This window comes from Ranitomeya variabilis, chromosome 2, assembly GCF_051348905.1.
Source record: "Ranitomeya variabilis isolate aRanVar5 chromosome 2, aRanVar5.hap1, whole genome shotgun sequence".
Taxonomy (NCBI): Eukaryota; Metazoa; Chordata; class Amphibia; order Anura; family Dendrobatidae; genus Ranitomeya; species Ranitomeya variabilis.
The window spans coordinates 211431397-211451269 of record NC_135233.1 but is presented as its reverse complement, the minus strand read 5'-3'; the positions used below and the strand labels follow the sequence as shown (position 1 = coordinate 211451269).

Genomic DNA, 19873 nt, shown 5'->3' with positions numbered 1-19873 from the left:
CTAAATCACCTAAGCAGACATAGGGGGCAACAGTGGGAGAGGGGCGACTCTAGGGTCCCGGAAGAACTCCAGGCCTACCCGTCATACGGGTGCGTCCTAGCCATATCATCTGGGGGACGGAGAAGAACATCAGAATCAGTTGTGAGGGAACATCAGAAACAGACAACAGTTGTGAGGACTATGCCGTGGTGCTCAGCAGGGAAAGACTACAACACACAAGCGCTAGAAGGAAGGCACAGATTTCCACCTGCAAAGGGAGCTCTGGAGGTGCCATCAGACCGGCTGGTCTCAGACAGCCCTGTTAACCGTACTCTGGATTGAGGATCCTGAAGCCTTCAGTAAAGAGGTAAAGAGACTGCAACCCTGTGTCCTCGTTATTCCTCGCACCCTGCACCACACATCATCACTCTCAACTTTAACTGGACGCCCCTTAGCAGGGTCACGGACTGGGTCCAAGAATCCGACAGACAGAATCGAGACAGAGGCCCGGTACCGGGTACCCCACGGCCCTGCGACGGTGGGGGTGCTCCAGATGCTCCTTATAAAGCTGTGCCATATAGAATGCTCTGCACCGTTCATTATGGCCCCATAGATGCTCCACATAAAGCTGTGCCATATATAATGCTCTGCACCGTTCATTATGGCCCCATAGATGCTCCACATAAAGCTGTGCCCCATATAGAATGCTCTGCACCGTTCATTATGGCCCCATAGATGCTCCACATAAAGCTGTGCCATATATAATGCTCTGCACCGTTCATTATGGCCCCATAGATGCTCCATAGAAAGCTGTGCCCCATATAAAATGCTCTGCACCGTTCATTATGGCCCCATAGATGCTCCATAGAAAGCTGTGCCCCATATATAATGCTCTGCACTGTTCATTATGGCCCCATAGATGCTCCATAGAAAGCTGTGCCATATATAATGCTGCAATAAAAAAAAAAAAAAAAAAAAATCACATGCTCCTCTCTTGCTCAGGACGCCGGCGCGCTTTCAATATTTACATGCTCCTCGCGCGGCTCCATCTCCTCTCCAGCACTGACGCTCAGCAGAGGGCGCGCACTGACTACGTCACCGCGCCCTCTGACCTGAGCGTCACTGCCAGAGGATGCGGATGACAGAGCCACACCGGAACAAGGAGCGGTAAATATCGCGCAGCGCTCCCCTCCCCATATACTTACCTGCTCCTGGCGCGGTCCCTGCAGTCCCTGCTTCTCCCGGCGCTGCATCTTCTTCCTGTATTGAGCGGTCACAGTTACCACTCATTTTCAGTCATGAATATGCGGCTCCACCCCTATGGGAGGTGGAGCCGCATATTCATTTCTGTAATGAGCGGTACCATGTGACCGCTCAATACAGGAAGAAGATGCAGCGCCGGGAGAAGCAGGGACCGCGCCAGGAGCAGGTAAGTATAACTAGACAGCCCCTGCTCCCCCTCCCCTGCCAACCCCCGGGCATGACTCGAGTATAAGCCGAGAGGGGGACTTTCAGCCCCCCAAAAAATGGGCTGAATCTCGGCTTATACTCGAGTATATACGGTAATTTCACTATGTATTGTGAATTGAAGATATTCCATTTAGCCTGTGTATTTGTGTATTAAATGGATTTGGTTTCCTTTGGTGTTGAAGAGGTTAACGACCCATTCTATGCTGGTCATATACTTGAAGCTCCATTTTCAGCTGCTTCTGATCTGGTCATTACCTCTCCCTATAAAAACCTGGCCAGATCCTCTCTGTCTTGCAAATGAAAGCTTTGCTTCCTAGCTCCTTGGAGACACCGTGCTGAATTGGAGATCATTATGTGCCTTTTTTGGGTGTATGCTTTCCTCATTGTCTTATTTCCATTTGGTTGGTTCATTTCTATCTTGCCCTATACACCCCTCTACCTTTGGTGCGTGTGTTTGTTGCCTTCTGTTATCCCAGTTTTGTCTGTGTATTATTTACCTTCTATTTCTGTCACAGGCATTAAGGGGTGGGGGAATGGACATATCAGGGTTTAACAGGTGCACAGTAAGATCAGAGACTCAGGCCTCCCTATCTTTAAGAGTACCCCCGGGACAGGGATAGTTAGGGTCGCAGTTTCAGAAACAGTTTGAGGACCATCACAACATGACATTTTGTTTCCATCAATTAACTTTAATTTATATCCTGCCATTCTTAACACTGTAGACTGTACAGTGCTGGACAGCTCCATACAGTGGCCAAGCAAGTGCTGCACTTCAGCTGTCGTACCCGAGAATGGTCATTACAAAGTATATGGAGCTGTTGAGGCTCCGTACACATTCTACACTCAGCCTGCGCTGCCGACAGCTGGTCAATGGGACATCATCAATACCCAAGAAGTGGTGGACAACCCCTTCAAAGTCTTAGTGGCAGCATGTCATGCCATCTTGCAAACTCAATTTTTAGATTTTACTTTTACAATATATATATTTTTAGATTTAATTTATTTTTAACAAGTGATCTCACATCTCAGTAAGATGGAGGGCTCCATACAGTTAACATTTGCTTTTCTAGGTACTCAAAGCGTTAAAATAGTTGCCTCAGGGACCTGTCACACAGCTTTTTCCTCCTAGTAGTGAAACTTTTTAAAGAGATCACCCTCCTTCCTTCCCTCCAGCTGTATGTGACGGCCAGTCCGATGCATTATGGGGCGCTGCTGTAAGGATGCCTGTGGCTACATTTTTTGTAACTTAAGTGTCATCGTTGGTGTCTGTCATTCAGCCCAACGTGAATAGTACAGAGTTCAGTGGAAGAGCAAAAAGGGACTCTGGAGTAATGCACAGAGTAATCCTATTAATTACAGGACAAATTAATAACAGAGGCACCACATGTAAAAGGGACACCCAAATACTCCCCTGAATAAAGGGAAGACATTCTCTAAAGGAGTCCGTGTCTAGCAGTAAAGCGGCCACCAATATTCTAGGATATTGGAGTTAGGACCGATTAATCCGATGAGGTATAAAACACCATTTCAAGGGACAATTAGGTTAGTTTCAAACATGCACAGAAAAAAAAAAAATCTATTGAAAAAAAAATTACATAGCCGCTCATAGGGTAATGAAAAATGTCTAACGCATTGGTGTCCCTTTAATCACTTTCTGACTTTTGACATACTTACACGTCCTACGCTCATGGTGGCAGCATCGACCGGAGTAATTTCATCCAAATATTTTATCTTGAAGGGACAATTAAAAGGCCAGTTTAAAAATTAAACCGTATGGTGAACTCCAGAAAGAGGCGGGAGGAAAAAAAAAGAAGAAAAAAAAAAGAAAGGTGTAATGCTGAAAATTGCAGATTTCCAGTTGCCACATCTAACCACGTGGCTGCTATGGTGCCCCTTAATGCAGTTGAAAATTGGGCGAGATGACATCACTACATGGTGCCCTCTGCACTCATATGAGGGAGCTTCACACAGCTCGCTGAAGAACCAGAGCTGCCAGGGAATGAGGAGGAGACTAGAGAGGGTTTATTCCAATTTTGTTTATATTTTTAAATAAACAAAACCAGTGAGGGTGATGGCAGGAACCCATTATACTATATGGGGGGGAGCTCATTATGCTGTATGGAGAGTAATGGGGTAGCGCATTAAACTATATTGAGGGCTATGTGGCGTGCATTATACTACAACCCCTGCCAAAAATTATGTAATCTCTGGCCTTGGAGGATGTTCATTCACGTCTTTATTCATTTTTTTTTATTTTTTTAAAAAAAGCAGATCACAGACATGGCACAAAACTAAAGTCATTTCAAATGACAACTTTCTGGCTTTAGAAAACACTAAAGGAAATCAAGAACAAAAAAATGTGGTAGTCAGAAATTGTTACTTTTTTTTAGCCAAGTATAGGGGAAAAATTATGGAATCATGAAAAAAACAAAACAAAAACACTCCAACACAACTAGTATTTTGTTGCACCACCTCTGGCTATTACAACAGCTTGCAGTCTCTGAGGCATGGACTTAATGAGTGTCAAACAGTCCTCTTCATCAATCTGGCTCCAACTTTCTCTGGTTGCTGTTGCCAGATCAGCTTTGCAGGTTGGAGCCTTGTCATGGACCATTTTCTTCAACTTCCAAAGATTTTCAATTGGATTGAGATCCGGACTATTTGCAGGCCATGACATTGACCTTGTGTGTCTTTTTCAAGGAATGTTTGCACAGTTTTTGCTCTATGGTAAGATGCATTATGCTGAAAAATGATTTCATCATCCCCAAACATCCTTTCAATTGATGGGATAAGAAGAGAGTCTGAAATGTCAACCAAAACACCAAACAAAAGTTCCAGCATCATCACCTTGCCCAATGCAAATTCACGATTCATCACTGAATATGACTTTGATCCAGTCATCCACAGTCCACGATTACAGTGAGCCAAGGAAAAGCAACCTTGTTTTTTTCTGTTTAGGTGTTAATGATGGGATTTACATACAGAAAATCTAAACGAAAGCCATTTCCTTTAGGTGGATTCTTACAGTTCGGTCACAGACGTTGACTCCAGTTTCCTCCCATTTGTTTTGTTGTGCATTTCCTGTTTTGGAGACATATTGCTTTAAGTTTCTGGTCTTGACGCAGCGACGCTTTGAGGTCTTCCTTGGTCTACCAGTATGTTTGTCTTTAACAACCTACCCATGTTTGTATTTGGTCCAGATTTTATACACAGCTGACTGAACAACTAACATCTTTTGCAACATTGCATTATGATTTACCCTCTCCTTTGTTTCTATTGACATCTCTCGTGTTGGAGCCATGATTCATGTCAGACCACTTAGCGCAACAGCTCTCCAAAGTGTAATCATTCCTTTTTAGATGCAGACTAATGAGCAGATCTAATTTGATACAGGTGTTAGTTTTGGGAATTGAAATTTAGAGGGAGATTCCATAATTTTTCCCCTATGCTTGGTCTAAAAAAGTAACCATTTCTGACTACCACATTTCTTTTTCTTGATTTCTTTTAGTGTTTAGTAGAGCCAGAAAGTTGTCATTTGAAAGGATTGTAGTTTTTTGCCATGTCTGATCTGCTTTTCTTTTTTTTTTTTTTTTTTAATAAAACAAAAAAACAAAAAACACACAACTGAATGAACATCCTCCAAGGCCGGTGATTACATAAGTTTTTGCCTGGGGTTGTAGGCCTCCAGTAAGAGGAAAATTACTTCGTAAAGGCTGCAAAGTTGAAATATACAATCTCCTGTGACCCGCCAAATAAATAAAAAATTATATAATATATAATAGCCCCAAATATATATCATACTATATAGGAGTTTGCAGGTCGAACCATCATACTATATAAAATGTCATAATTAAATCATAACTATGCACTAACTAAACTACAACTCCCCCATATGACCAAAGCCTTGCCCTTGCCCCACCTCCACCCTGCCGGGCCATGGAAGAATGGTCTTGCTTGAAGCCGGTCCCTGGTGCAAAAAAGGTTGGGGGACCACGGATCTAGGTAACGGCAACATCTATTTGTCTCAGAAACATTGTCCACCTTCAATAAAGTTCTTCTTGCACCCGGATATCAATTTAATGGATTCAGCAGGGACCATTTTCTTTACTTCACTACTATTAGCAGAAATATAACTATGGGGCCCAGCTTTTGGCCTCCATGCTTGTGAAGGGGGAGCTGGAACAGGATTTCCACCACTTCAGTGCATGCTATCAGAGATAGACAGTGGCATATAAGCAGTTAAACAGCAGCGATCGTAGTTGGCTATAATCACTGGTTAGAAGAAGTTGCTGGCTGTATAGTGTATCACAGAGCCGGCACCTACCCAGTGTAGTGTTTCCCCAGCTCCTCTTAACACTCTCTCCCCCCGGACATAATACATGGGGAGGGGGTGGGTATAAAGGGTAAAAATCTTTTGGGATTACTAAAAAATCTTCGTTTGTCAAACTCATTTACAACATCCAAATTCCCTAATCTGCCTTAAAGGCTGCTAATTGGGCAGCCTACCAGAAGAAAATACTATTGAGGCCTGCAGAACAGTAGGTTCCTGGTGGAGTAGCGTGGTGACGTTGTGCCAGCACTCTACCATGCCCCAGCGCAATGATATCAGTGTCAGCCCACCAGCCTCTTCCCGCCATCTACCAGTGGACTTCTTAGGAGAGTAGGTTTAATTTAATATTGTGAGGGCCCTCATCACTGGGGGCTTTCAAAGAGTGTAAAGTGGGAGATGCGCCTATTCTGGCACTTGGCCACTCTCTTCCCACTCCCTGTAGCGGTGGGATATGGGGTAATGAAGGGTTAATGCCACCTTGCTATTGGAAGGTGACATTAAGCCAGATTAATAATGGAGAGGCGTCAATTATGACACCTATCCATTATTAATCCAATTGTTGGAAAGGGTTAAAAAAACACACACATGATTAAAAAGTAGTTTAATGAAATAAACACAGCGGTTGTTGTAATAATTTATTGTTCTCTCAATCCATCAGGAACACCCTCGCTTGGAAAAATAATAAACGCACAAGATACATACCTTCTGGTGAACCGTCTCGTCCCACGAAGTAATCCATCTGAAGGGGTTAACTAATATTACAGGCACGAGCTGCGATAAACTGCTCGCTCGTGCCTGTAATCCCCGGGTGCTGAAAGGAAAGCAGGATCTGTACTTACATTGAGTCGCAGTGAGGCGCCCTCTGGTGGATGTTCTCATGAACTGCAGCCTGTGAACTTTTTCCCACACTCCAGGTCATATGAGGACATCCACCAGGGGGCGCCTCACCGCGACTGAAGGAAATGTAGGTCAATGACCTACATTTCCTTCATTCGCCGGGGATTACAGGCACGGAGCACAGCTGCATTTAGCAGGGCTCCTGCCTGTAATATTAGTTAACCCCTTCAGATGGATTTACTTCGTGGGACGAGACGGTTCACCAGAAGGTATGTATCTTGTGCGTTTATTATTTTTCCAAGCGAGGGTGTTCCTGATGGATTGAGAGAACAATAAATTACTACAACAACCGCTGTGTTTATTTCATTAAACTACTTTTTAATCATGTGTGTGTGTGTTTTTTAACCCTTTCCAACAATTGGATTAATAATGGATAGGTGACATAATTGACGCCTCTCCATTATTAATCTGGCTTAATGTCACCTTACAATAGCAAGGTGGCATTAACCCTTCATTACCCCATATCCCACCACTACAGGGAGTGGGAAGAGAGTGGCCAAGTGCCAGAATAGGCGCATCTTCCAGATGTGCCTTTTCTGGGGTGGCTGGGGGCAGATGTTTGTAGCCAGGGGGGGCCAATAACCAAGGACCCTCTCTAGGCTATTAATATCTGCCCTCAGTCACTGGCTTTACCATTCTGGCGGAGAAAATTGCGCGGGAGCCCACGCAAATTTTTTCCGCCATTTAACCCTTTATTTCAGCAGCTACAGCGCTGAAATTTTGCACATACACACTGCTAACATTAGTAGTGTGGAATATGCAAAAAAAAAAAGGGGATATGAGATGGTTTACTGTATGTAAACCATGTCTCATATCCTGTCGGATTTGTGCAGGAGAAATGAAAAGCCGGCAATTGAATTACCGGCTGTTCACAGATATCGCGCTGAATGAAATCTAAATACAGAAATATATATATATATATATATATATATATCTCAATGACTATATATATCTATATATACACTGTATATATGTTTTCCCGAACATTTGAGCACATAAATCCATTAGATGTCGGTTTTGCAAGCCTGCGCGAAAATCTCGCAGTACGGATGCCATACGGAGGATGCCATGCGCAAAATACGCTGACACACCCTGACTACGGATCAATATTTTGGGAACATTTCTCCGTAGTACGGACGTATAATACGTGGCGTATTGTCTTACGCCAAGTGTGACTCCAGCCTAACAGGTTATTGCCGCAAGGCATTACTGGGAACAGAGCGTCACGAGGAGCATCGCTAAAGGCCTGGGCTGGTTCCGGGGGCCCCCGGAAGGCGAGTATATAACTATTTTTTATTTTAATTCTTTTTTTTAACCAGGAATATGGTGCCCACAATGCTCTATACACTAAGTGGGCTGCGAGACTTCGCCCAGGACCCTCAAAAACCTGGAGCTTGCCCTGGTTTCACCGACCAGTCAGCGACAGACGCAGTCCGGCTGCAAATTGGCATGGGATTTGAACCACGCTTCGCTATTTGGTCGCGCCCGGCCAGCTGAATCCTGTATATTCATTGCATTATTCTGAAATTTGCATAGATAAACTACATACATATTCTAGAATACCCGATGCGTTAGAATTGGGCCACCATCTAGTATAACAATTACAGCTGTATCCAGCATTACAGCTCAGTCTTATTTATTGCTTTTAGTTGCATTATCAAGAAAAGCCGCTACTTTACCTACATAACTGGATCTCGTAGATAATGATGGGATTGAGACAACCAAAGGCTATGGAACCTCATTCTGATGCTCCATAAACTTTGCCTACAGCCACTTGGTTCCACTGCGCAGCACGAGACCCAGTGACTCTGAAGAGCGGTGACATCAGTAATGTCACCGCTCTTCAGATATTCCGGGTCTTGGGCTGAGCTCGGTGACTGAAGAGCGGTATTGTTAATACCGTCACTGCGTCTCGCCAGGTCTGGGCTAGTAGTAGGGGTGTCTGATAGACACCTCTCCTTTATTTACACCAGGGATTGATCGCAGCTGACATCAACCCTTAAAATCATACCAGAATTAAATGCTTTGGCAGCTGGGAAAAGCAGTATAGTTAGCGCTATTCCCAGGTGCTGGGTGCCAACTACAACTGTCATCGTCCTTTCCTGGTCTCCCTGTGAAGCATTTCTGTTGTATTTACATGCGCTGATCTGAGGCCACTAAACGAGCGTGATCGACAATACTGAAGCCGTTCGCTTGTTTCCCGGCCTCTTTAGACCAACTGAGAAAGAATGATGGGAACAGAACAATCACAATTAGATCAATCTGTCCCCATACAGTATCATGTTATCAGCAGCACAACTACAGTTTACACCGGCGATGTGCTGCTGAGAACAAGGATTTCTGTTCCCACTTAAACAATCCAACCGCTCCATGAATAGGCAGCATTTTGCTTGTTTAGTATAATACACCCCATAGTCCTCCATATATTATAATGTGCACTGTTATGATCTGGTGACCTTGGAGCCGCATGAAACTTTCTCTAGAGTCGGTGGAACCTGTACTGACCGCAAATCCTGAACTAACACCGCAACTAGAAGTAGCCGTGGGGTGTGCCTAACATACCCTAGACACCTCGACACAGCCGGAGGACTAAATACCCCTATAGATGGAAATAGGAATGCTACCTTGCCTCAGAGCAGACCCCCAAAGGATAGGCAGCCCCCCACGAATAGTGACTGAGTAGGAGAAGAATAGACACGCAGGTAGAAAACAGGATTCAGCAAAAGAGGCCACTCTAGCTAAATAGGAAAGGATAGGACAGATTACTAGGCGGTCAGTATTAAAACCCTTCCAAAAATATCCACAGCAGATAATACAAAAAGTTCCACAATCTAACTAAAGACATGGAATGTATATCTGCCACTCCAGAGAATCCAACAAGACTGAGAAAATACTGACACAATCTAAGCTGGACAAGAAAACACAAAAAATAGCACTGAATTGTGAAGCACATAGCATGTGTGCCACAGGAAAAAAAAACAGACACTTATCTTTGCTGATTTGGCAGAAAGGCAGGAGGAACCAGGCACAGGTCCTACACCTCCCAACAACAATTGACAACTGGCAAGGACTAATGAATCCTGCACGCCTAAATACCCCAGTCAGAACTGCAATCAGCAGATACACCTGACCAGGACTGCAACTCAGGGGCAACTGCATTACCACCTACAACCACCGGAGGGAGCCCAAAAGCAGAATTCACAACAGTGCACCTCAGTTCTCCATATAGTATAATATACTATATGGAGGACTGAGGAGTGTAATACACTCCTCTGTCCTCCATATAGTATAATACACTCCTCTGTCCTCCATATAGTATAATACACTCCTCTGTCCTCCATATAGTATAAAACACTCCTCATAGTGCTCCATATAGTATAATGCACCGCCATAGTCATCCATGTAGTACAATTCGCTTCCTATAGTTCTTCATATAGTATAATGTATTCCCCATAGTCCTCAATACAGTATAATGCAGCCCACATATAGTATAATGATGCCACCCCAGAGTATAATGCAGCCACACCACAGAATATATTGTAGCCCCGAGTATAATGTAACCACCCCCAGAGAATATAATGCAGCCCCTGCATATAAATATATATATTAGCCCCCTCAGTATATTGCAGCCCCCCATAGAATACAATGCAGCCCTCATAGTATAATGCAGCTCCCCATAGAATATGATGCAATCACCCCTCATAGAATAAAATTAAATACATAGAATACATTTAATATAGAATATAATACAGCCTACCTCCCCATAGAATATAAAGTAGCCCCATAAAAGAGTATGATGCAATCCTCCCTCATAGAATGTAATACAGCCCCCCCCCCATAGCCCCACAATCCAGCTATTACTCATTGATATTAAAAAAAAAACAAAAAAAAACCACACACCACAATCTCCACCTCTCCTCGTGCCCAGTGCTGCTCCTGGCTCCGGTCTCAGCAGCCGCAGTCCGCCTGGCACACAGCAGGTACGCGATATGACGTCATCGCGCATCCGCAGTGTCAGAGGCAGAGGGGAATGATAGGAGATGGAGCGACAGCTCTCTCCATCATTGCATTCAACTGAACTGGCATCTGATGGGGGTGGGGGGGCGATCGTCAGCGCTGGCGAGTGGCCCATAACTGCCACCGGCCCATCTGGCATTTGCAAGAAATGCCCGATGGCCAGTCCGGCCCTGACTGAGGAGCAAAAAGTAAAAATCCTCATTGGTCAGTTTACTGGTGCGGCCCAGAGGGAAGTAAAGTCCTGGCTGAACACTGATAAAGGGACTGTCAATCAAATCTTGGCTGGGTTGAAGGACACTTGACACTAGCACTGTAGCAGAAATAAAAATGAGATTCTTTGGATGTAATCAAAGGCGGCACTGGCGCCACTGACAGCGACAGTGTACACAGATGGAGCGGCCCACTACTGGCACCAACCCTTCTGGCATTTGCCTGAAGTGCCTGATGGTCAATCCGGCCCTGCCCACAAATATCAATGTGTTTAGCTTGCAGTCTAATGTGTTTGTGTGGCCCAGATAAAGGTGGTCGGGGAGTTGAGGAGCCTTTTATTCTTCCCGAGATAAGCAGTCACCAGAGATGTGACTCAGCCAAATCAGTGTAACCATGTATGTAAGAAATGACCAAGATGGCTGCCGGCCAAACAATTGGCTGGACCATAATTTGGCTGAGAAGTGTGTAAGGTGTATGGTGAGGTGAGGGAAGCTTTAGAAAATGTTTTAGCATTGTCACTGTCACGGATTTACATCGACAGAGGAGCCCGAAGACCACAGAGTTTAATTTCTCCTACTCCTGCACCGATTAGAAGCACTTCACCTTAATAAATAGTGCATGTTTCTTTTGGCAGTGCAGGGGTTAATCTGCTCTGTTGAGAGCTCCTGTAGCGTTAAGTCTTTCAGCAGTGCACTGTTAGCCACTCCCATCTCCTATATAATCTGGTTCCTGGCTAGCATTAATTGCCAGAGCTAGCTCATGCTGCATGGCTGGAGGTTGTTGTTGTTATTATTGGAGAAGGCATTTGGTGGGTTTATCTGTGACTGTCGCTAGGTTGAGTATGTGATTTGTTCTGTTTTTCTCTTACTTTGGTTTAACCGCATCCTCCACTTCCCGATGCATTCCTTTGTTATGTGTGCAAGTATATTTATGTTTGGTATTTTTTGTTACCCCTGTTCATATTACTTTGTTAGTCTGGTTAGTGTATTACGGTACACTACTACTCCCCTCTTCCCTGGGTGGGGGGAAGAGTACAGATTGAGGGAGATTTCAGGAGCTAAGGCAAGGTACGTGGCCTCAGAATCTTCACCATCAGAAGTAATCCGGGGAAGGGGCGTGCTAGGGTGCCCCTAGTGTTAGGAACATGGAAGGAGCCCCTGGTTCCGGAACACCCGACAGTCATGACAGTCGCTTTATGGTGAACACATCAGGAGAGTAGTATTGCCCTTAATCTATTTTTTATAATTTACATTTCATTTGTTATTTAATAAATGTACATTTTTTCACCAAGGTGTGCTATTGCCCAAAAAAATAAAGTAGAAAAAAGGATTACATGTGGTTGCCATTGCCAGTCTCAATAGTGTAAGACATTTATATTGATGTTACTGTACCTAGAAGAAAAAAAAATGTAAAAAAAAAAACCATTCTATAACAAAGCGATTGCCATTTTCTGTGCCAATTTGTGAAGCTGTAATATCGTAAGTGAACAGCAGGTGGCACAAGAGACCAAGGATGGAGCACACATACCTGCACATCTGTGAATGAGGCAATCACATACCTGTGAGGATAAGAAGCAAAATTACTAGAAGGTAAAATAATCATTCTAGGACATCTGCTTAGTTGTCGCGGACCAAGAGGGAAATAACGTAGATGTCCCCTCCAGCAAAAACCTGCTGTTTTCTGTCCCTTGGCGCCAAGGCACCAACTGCTCCACAGTTTAGATGCCAATCCAATTGTAATGCTGCTATTCACCCCGGGATCTGTTTATTTTAAACTTTATCAAGTATAGAGAAACAACTGTGTTAAAGGGAGAAAAAGAAGCATCTGTTAAGAAGGGATTGCATTTATCAGGCAGAATACGATGATTGAGCAGGTAAATCGGTGCCAGAAAAAGCATAAAATGTAAGTAATACAGTATACGTTTAGTCTTGGAATTCTAGACATTATAAAATTAAATAAAATGAAAATAGTAAACAAAACTAAACTATTTTATTGCATGATTATACTTGGCAGTTTACTACATGTACGCCTATTCATTGCATTAATGTCACAGCAGATAGCTGGACACATTTCTTAGAAAGGATAGAAAAAGAATTAGAATGTAGCAAATTCAGATTTGGCGACAGATTCTGAACACATTCACTCAACTACTGCAGATCTACCTATTCTCTGCTGCAGAGTTCTGTATAACCCCGCCCACACCCCTGACTGGCTGTTTCCTGAGCTGCCAATCAGGGGTGGGGGTGTGGTTAGACTACATGGCAGCAGGTTTACTAGTCCTCCACTAATTATCTCCTGCTGATAAAACTAGGATTGTATTAAAACTACAGCAATCAACTCCGTGACACATCGATGGAATCAGGATCTCTGCCCCTACACCATGCTCCTCTCAGATTACATAGCATAAACCTGCTGACAGATTCCCTTTTAATGAGTAGTCACCAGGTTTGTACTGTCTTTTAAAGGAACTAAGAAAATGTATTTCCTGGTGGACTATTAAAAACATCAGAACAGGACGTGTCCTATACAGAGGGGTGATTGCAAAGCAAGTGCCCTTATATTGTCCTTCCATTTTAGTTTGAGTCAGGTTCTAAGTTTTCTTGAAACACTCAAAGCTCTGTGGGGTCTGATGAGTGGGACAGGGTTCGCATAATGAGAACAAGCCAAGTCATCAGGCTAGCGTGGTCATTGACATTGTGCTGCTCACAAGCAGGTGGGGAGGAGATAGGAAACCGACATTGAGAGTAAGCGCCTCGGGCCTGACGAGAGAGAATAGAAGATTGATGTCGCCTTCCACCCGTACAATTATCACACCTTCCGGGCTGTGATCTCACCCATTATCAGATCAAGTTACACTGACAAATTTGAAAAAGGTTCTTACATATCAGGAGACGGCCGCCGCACATCTCAGGTGAGGAGCCATCATCCCCGTCATCTATATGCACTGGCCATATTCCACAAGACCCACCGAGAAGTAAAGCAAGGGAAACGAGACAACGAGGCCCAAGACCAGCCAACATAGGTCTTTCTTTTGTGGCCAAGATGTGGTGATAGAAAAAGTTGCATTAAAAAGGTATTTTTTGTACATTTGTCCCATTTCATCTTCCAGAAATCCATGGATATCCCATAGATCATGGCCTAATTAGATGGGCCTCTGTGTAAAACTTGGACCTGGATCAGATGTATGAGCCCTTGTAGCACGCTAGATCATGTAAAAGACATATGTTGCAGGACGGGGGGGGGGGGGGGGGGGAACATTACTACATGGGGGGCCAACACTTATCGTAATTATTTGGCCCATCCTATAACATTCCCCCCTCATCCCATGCCCCTTCTTGGCATAACGCTCCCACCCCTGTTCTTCTCCAGTGTATTTTAAAAAGGGAAAAAGGATTATTCTCACACATCTTGGTGAAATTGATGTCATGGGGGAGGACACACGGGTCTTAAAGTATCAATACAAAAATTCTTCAAAAAAAAAGAAAGAATTCAATTGTGGCAGTCTATCAGGTGGAAAAAGTGGATAAAAAATTACATGAATCACTGAAATTCAAATGTTAAAAAGGTCTTCACACTTCAGAAAACCCATTACCCAGCTGCATATTTATTTTTTTGGTAATAAACTGGCTTTACTCACTATCCCCAGGTTCAGCAAGAGTCTAAGCAGCTGCTTCCAGTGTCTGTTATGGTTTGCAGCACTGAAGGCAATCAGTGCACTCGACAACTCGTGACATCAACAGGACACTGGAGACCCAGCGATGGATCTAGGGAGGGTGAGTAAAGCGCAGTGGGATATATCAAATATTTACAAGCGTGGTAGGAGGCACACCCTGAAAATTTTTGCATTTGACAATGCAGTTTGTAAGAAAAAAAAAAAATTTTGCAGAAACAGTCACATTAAGAAGGAAACTGTACTGGTAGGATGAAATCCCAGGAAGACTTACGTTGAAAGACCATCCACATACGGGCCGTAGGTTGGGTGTTCACGGACTTTCAGCTATAACAAGGAAAAAAACAAACAAAAAACACATTTTTTTTTTTAATGCAACCAAATTACTGTCCCTTCTAGTTTAGTCACAGAATAAACCTCCAGCAGCTCTGACAGCACAAGCTCAGATTGGCTGCAGCGTTTGTCGAGGTGACATCAGCGCTGCAGACAATAACAGACCCCAGAAGCAGCATGTTACTCAGGATGGTCACATACAGCACTAACTGCAACCGAGGGACAGAGGTTAGAGAATCCCTTATGCAGAGCCGGGTTGACAGTGACATTTTAGAAGTCCTGCGGCTTTAAGCTTTTGATCACATCAATCATTGGCAATCTGTTGATTTTGACAAGTAAAAATATTGCAGCATGCAGAGCAGTCATGGCCGACCAGACAGATTACAAATCAATGGAATCCATTGAACGACTGCTCTTGCAGATCGTGGATTTAGTTAAAAAAGTGCTAACAACAAAATCTATCAGAACTGTTTGGCTCTTTAGATTTACTTGGGGGATGATGGCCCCTTGCTCAGTCATAAATGCTGTTAGTTTAATGAGTAACACAGAGGCACAGCAGACATAACAGTTATATGCCACAAACATGTTACATAACACTTTATTGTTACATCATACTTAAACTCTCCTAGAATGCCTGGAAAGCATATGGAAAGAGCTCTAGTTTACAGATTTCCTTTAAAAGTGACTGACAGCAGCATGATGTAGAGACAGAGACCCTAATTCCAGTGATGTATTACTCAGTTTACTGGGTGCAGCAGTTGCGATAATCAGTTTTCTCTGTTGCAGATCTAGCAGAGCTCAGAATGCTGAGCCCTGTATAACCCTGCCCACACCACTGACTGGCAGATTATTATGCATATTGCATAGTCAGAAAGCTGCTAACCAGTGGTGAGGGTATGGTTGGACTAGTGTGGGGCGTGCCAGGGTCCTGGTCGTCACAGTAGCATTGCTTTCCTCACGGGGAGAGTGATGTTACGTTTGGAGGCAAGAAGGGATAACTGTCACCAGTTAGACACAAGCATTCAACACATTCACACTCAAGGCCACCAGGGGGAGCTTTTGATCCCATTTACTAGGTGACTCCCCATATATATGGTAGTTTTGGAGGGAAAGGTCAGAACAGTTCTTGCCTGGAAACAGACTGGATTAGTCTGAGGCAGAGGAGGGTTTTATGGAGCCGTGTAGCCACAGTGCTGTAGTTCCTGGAAAGAGACATACAGAAAGCCGAATATATTGCAGTGAGCGTGTAGGAGAGCAAAGCACAGGAAAAATATAGTTCTTACCGATAACGGTATTTCTCTGAGCCCATGACGGCACCACTGAGAGAGGGGATCCGCCCACCAAGGACAGGAAACCTACAGATAAAAAGGGCGGTACCACTCTCCCGCATCAGTTGTTTACTAGAGAACAATGGGAGACTATGGAACAGCTTATTAGTTTCAATATTAATTTAACTTAATTGAGATACCGCGTGACCTATCATAAAATAAACTATGGCACTATATTAACGTGCACACCCATGAGTGAAGGGAGGGAATGTACGGGTGCCGTCATGGGCTCAGAGAAATACCGTTATCGGTAAGAACTATATTTTTCTCTGTCGCCCATGACGGCACCACGGAGAGATTTCAGAGATTTGTACATTCAGGGAGGGACCACCGCTTCCAGAACCCTTTACCGAAAGTAAGGTCCGAAGAGGAGATAAGGTCCAATCTATAGTGCCTATAGAATGTGGAAGGTGATGACCAAGTAGCAGCTCTACATATCTGGTCAATCGAAGCTCCGGCCTTCTCGCCCAAGAAGCTGCCACTGCTCTCGTTGAGTGAGCCTTGACCTCCCCGGAAATAGACATTCCACTTGATGAGTATGATAGGCTGATAGCATCTGTGATCCATCTCGCCAGAGTAGCTTTGGAGGCTTTTTTCCCCTTCCAGGGATCCTGAAAGCACACAAAAAGAGAGGCATCCTCCCTATTCTCTCTGGTGGCTTCTAAGTACTACGTGAAGCATCTCCTGATATCTAGTGTATGCAATGATTCCTCCTCCCTATTTTTAGGGTTAAGACAAAAGGAGGGAAGAGATATCTCTTGAGTTCTGTGGAACCGGGATGCCACCTTCGGGAGGTATGCAGGATCTATTTTGAGAGTAACCCTATTCTCTAAAAACCGTGTATGAGGAGGGTTAGAAGGTAGTGCCTGTATGTCGCTTATTCTACGAGCAGATGAGAGGGCGACGAGCAGGGATGTTTTGAGGGATAGGAGTTTTAATGGGATATCCTCTAAGGGTTTGAAGGGCGGTTTAGACAGGGTTTTAAGGACCAAAAATAAATCCCATTGAAGGGAACTTTTACTGGAAGTGGCCTCGAACTACCTGCTGCCCTGATAAACCTGGGAACCCACCGATTCATAAAGTGATGTTTTAAGGGACAGATTCCCAGAGAAACCTCTGACCGGGGTTCAAAAGGAGGTTTGGATAGGGATATAAGATCCAAGTTTAAATTCCAAGGAGGAGTAAACCGAGAGGGGATGGGTCTAGACCTGGCCAACGCTTTGATGAACCTGGATATCCCCGATACCCAGCCGGGTCGGAATTGTACAGGGCCCTTAAAGCCAAGACTTGAACTTTTAACTGTTCCAATTCCTTGCAGAAACTCTTAGACAGCTGTTATTGGAAACTCCCTCTTCTAACTTGGAACCTGAAAGGTGGTTCCTATATGGTCTACTCCACTCCTGGAAACATTCACAATCAATATTATGGCTAATATTCTGAGGAGATGCACCAGAGAAGTCTGGGTGACCAGCCTTTTGACCATTTCCACATATTAGGCCTCAGAGTACCGCCCCCCGACCACCTGCTCTATATTTCCATGAGGAGGGGACTTGGAGAAGCAACATGTGCCTGTTCAGACTGGATTACCCAGTCATGCACCGCGGCGTCTGCTTGCGTCATAAGGGCGCGCTCTCACCCCGCGCGTGCCACTAGCCTCCGGTCCTGGACTGCGGGAAGATCAAATCAATAACAGTTAGTACATGGATAATGGCAGAGCATTAGGATGTACACACATTACTCATCCAGGAGATCACGTCTATTCCGAATCCTTAGGTGTCTAAACCCCAAACAAGGGTTGGATATTATTGCAACTAAGGAATACACAATCCGGCAGGTAATATTTCCTAACATTACCAGAGTTGGCCTCTCATTAGAAACGCTGAAAGCGAAACGTGGATCATTGCTCCTATTTTACTGACATTACACACATATACATATCCTGAAAGGCAAGCTTGTCAGTGTTATCAGCCATGGAGGGAGTAACCATACTCTATGGCTAGAGAAAAACAGGATTCTTCCCACCAGAGAGGTGCTGATTCGCCAGAAGGTGCCAAAGGCAGACATGCCGTCCCTGGTAACCATAGTACAATAGACTTATGGGACGGGAATCTGTCTACTGGATGTTAATCAAGGAAACCAGCCTGATTGTCACATGTGGAATTGGTAAGGATTTTTTCCTTCCACCTCTTGGTATTTTCTGCTCCCAGGACAGTAGTATGTCCCTTTGTAGGTTGAGAAAAACTGTTCCATACGGAAGAACTGCTAATTTACTCAGCCAATTCAAGCAAAGCTCAGCTAAGCCCTGTTGTAAAGAATGAATCAACAGAAGTTGGAACTGGGTACAAAACCACTAGGACTCTATAAGCCAAAGTTGGGGCCCAAGACAAAAATGTGAAATGGTAGATCCACGATATACCTTGTGTGTGGCTGCATAACCTAAATCAGAAGGTCCAACCCAGAGCCAAAAAAGAAAATACCAAGCCCGAAGTACTAGGAAGCACAGAGGTACTATGATACTAATGATACCCCCTAAGGCACAGGGGCACTGAAGCAATAAGATGCCCGTAAGCACACATCTTGATGCATGGAGGGGCCATGCATCAATGTGCAATGTGCAATGTGAAGCAAAAAAGCACAATGAAGCACCACGATGCAATATAATGCAATACAATGTATAAAGGCAATATGAAGCACTAAAATGCGACATGATGCAACATGATGCACAGAGGCACTGTGAACTATGATGCACACAGGCAATATGAAACACTATAATACAACATGAAGCACAGAGGCACTATGATGCAATATGATACACAGAGGCACTCGATATGATGCATAGAGGCACTAAGATGCAACATGATGCAGAGGCACTCACTATGATACGTAGAGGCACAATAATGCAATATGAAGCACAGAGGTACTCAGTATGATGCATTGATGCACTATGATACAATATGACACCCAGAGGCACTCAGTACGATGCATAGAGACACCATGATGCAATACAACACGCAGAGGCACTCAATACGATGCCTAGAGGTACTATGATACAAAATGATACACAGAGGCATGCAATATAATGCATAAAAGCACTATGATGCAATATGATACACAGAGACATGCCATATAATGTATAGAGGCACCATGATGCAATATGATGCACAGGGGCACTTAGTATGATGTATAGAGGCACCATGATGCCATATGACGCACAGAGGCACTCAGTAAGATGCATAGAGGCACCATGCCGCAATATGATGCACAGAGGCACGCAATATAAGGCATAGAGGCACCATGATGTAATATGATACGTAGAGGCATGTAATATAATGCATAGAAGCACTATGATGCGACATGATACAGGGACACACGACATAATGCATAGAAGCAATATGATACACAGACACGCAATATAATGCAAAGAGGCACCATGACATGCAGTGGCACTCGGTAAGATGCATAGAGGCTCTAAGATGCAATATGAGACACAGAGGCACTCAATACGATGCATAGAGGAAACATGATGCAATGTGTTGCACTCAATATAATGCATAAAAGTATCATGATGCCGTATGATATGGGGCAGCACGGTGGCTTAGTGGCCAGCCCTGTAGCGCTGGAGTCCCGGGTTCAAATCCC

The 19873-nt window shown here is 44.1% G+C and overlaps 1 protein-coding gene across 2 annotated transcripts in view; it reads right to left on the bottom strand.

Annotated features, from left to right (window-relative positions):
- The window catches only part of LOC143804934 (kinesin-like protein KIF14), a 239885-nt gene that overhangs the window by 130142 nt on the left and 89870 nt on the right, over positions 1-19873 (bottom strand). For both annotated transcript variants that reach the window (XM_077283557.1, XM_077283558.1), the window contains exons 6-7: positions 14848-14900; positions 12431-12461 (exon numbers count right to left, since the gene is read on the bottom strand). In XM_077283557.1, coding sequence (XP_077139672.1) covers positions 12431-12461; positions 14848-14900 — 84 coding nt within the window. The remainder of the gene's footprint in view (positions 1-12430; positions 12462-14847; positions 14901-19873) is intronic.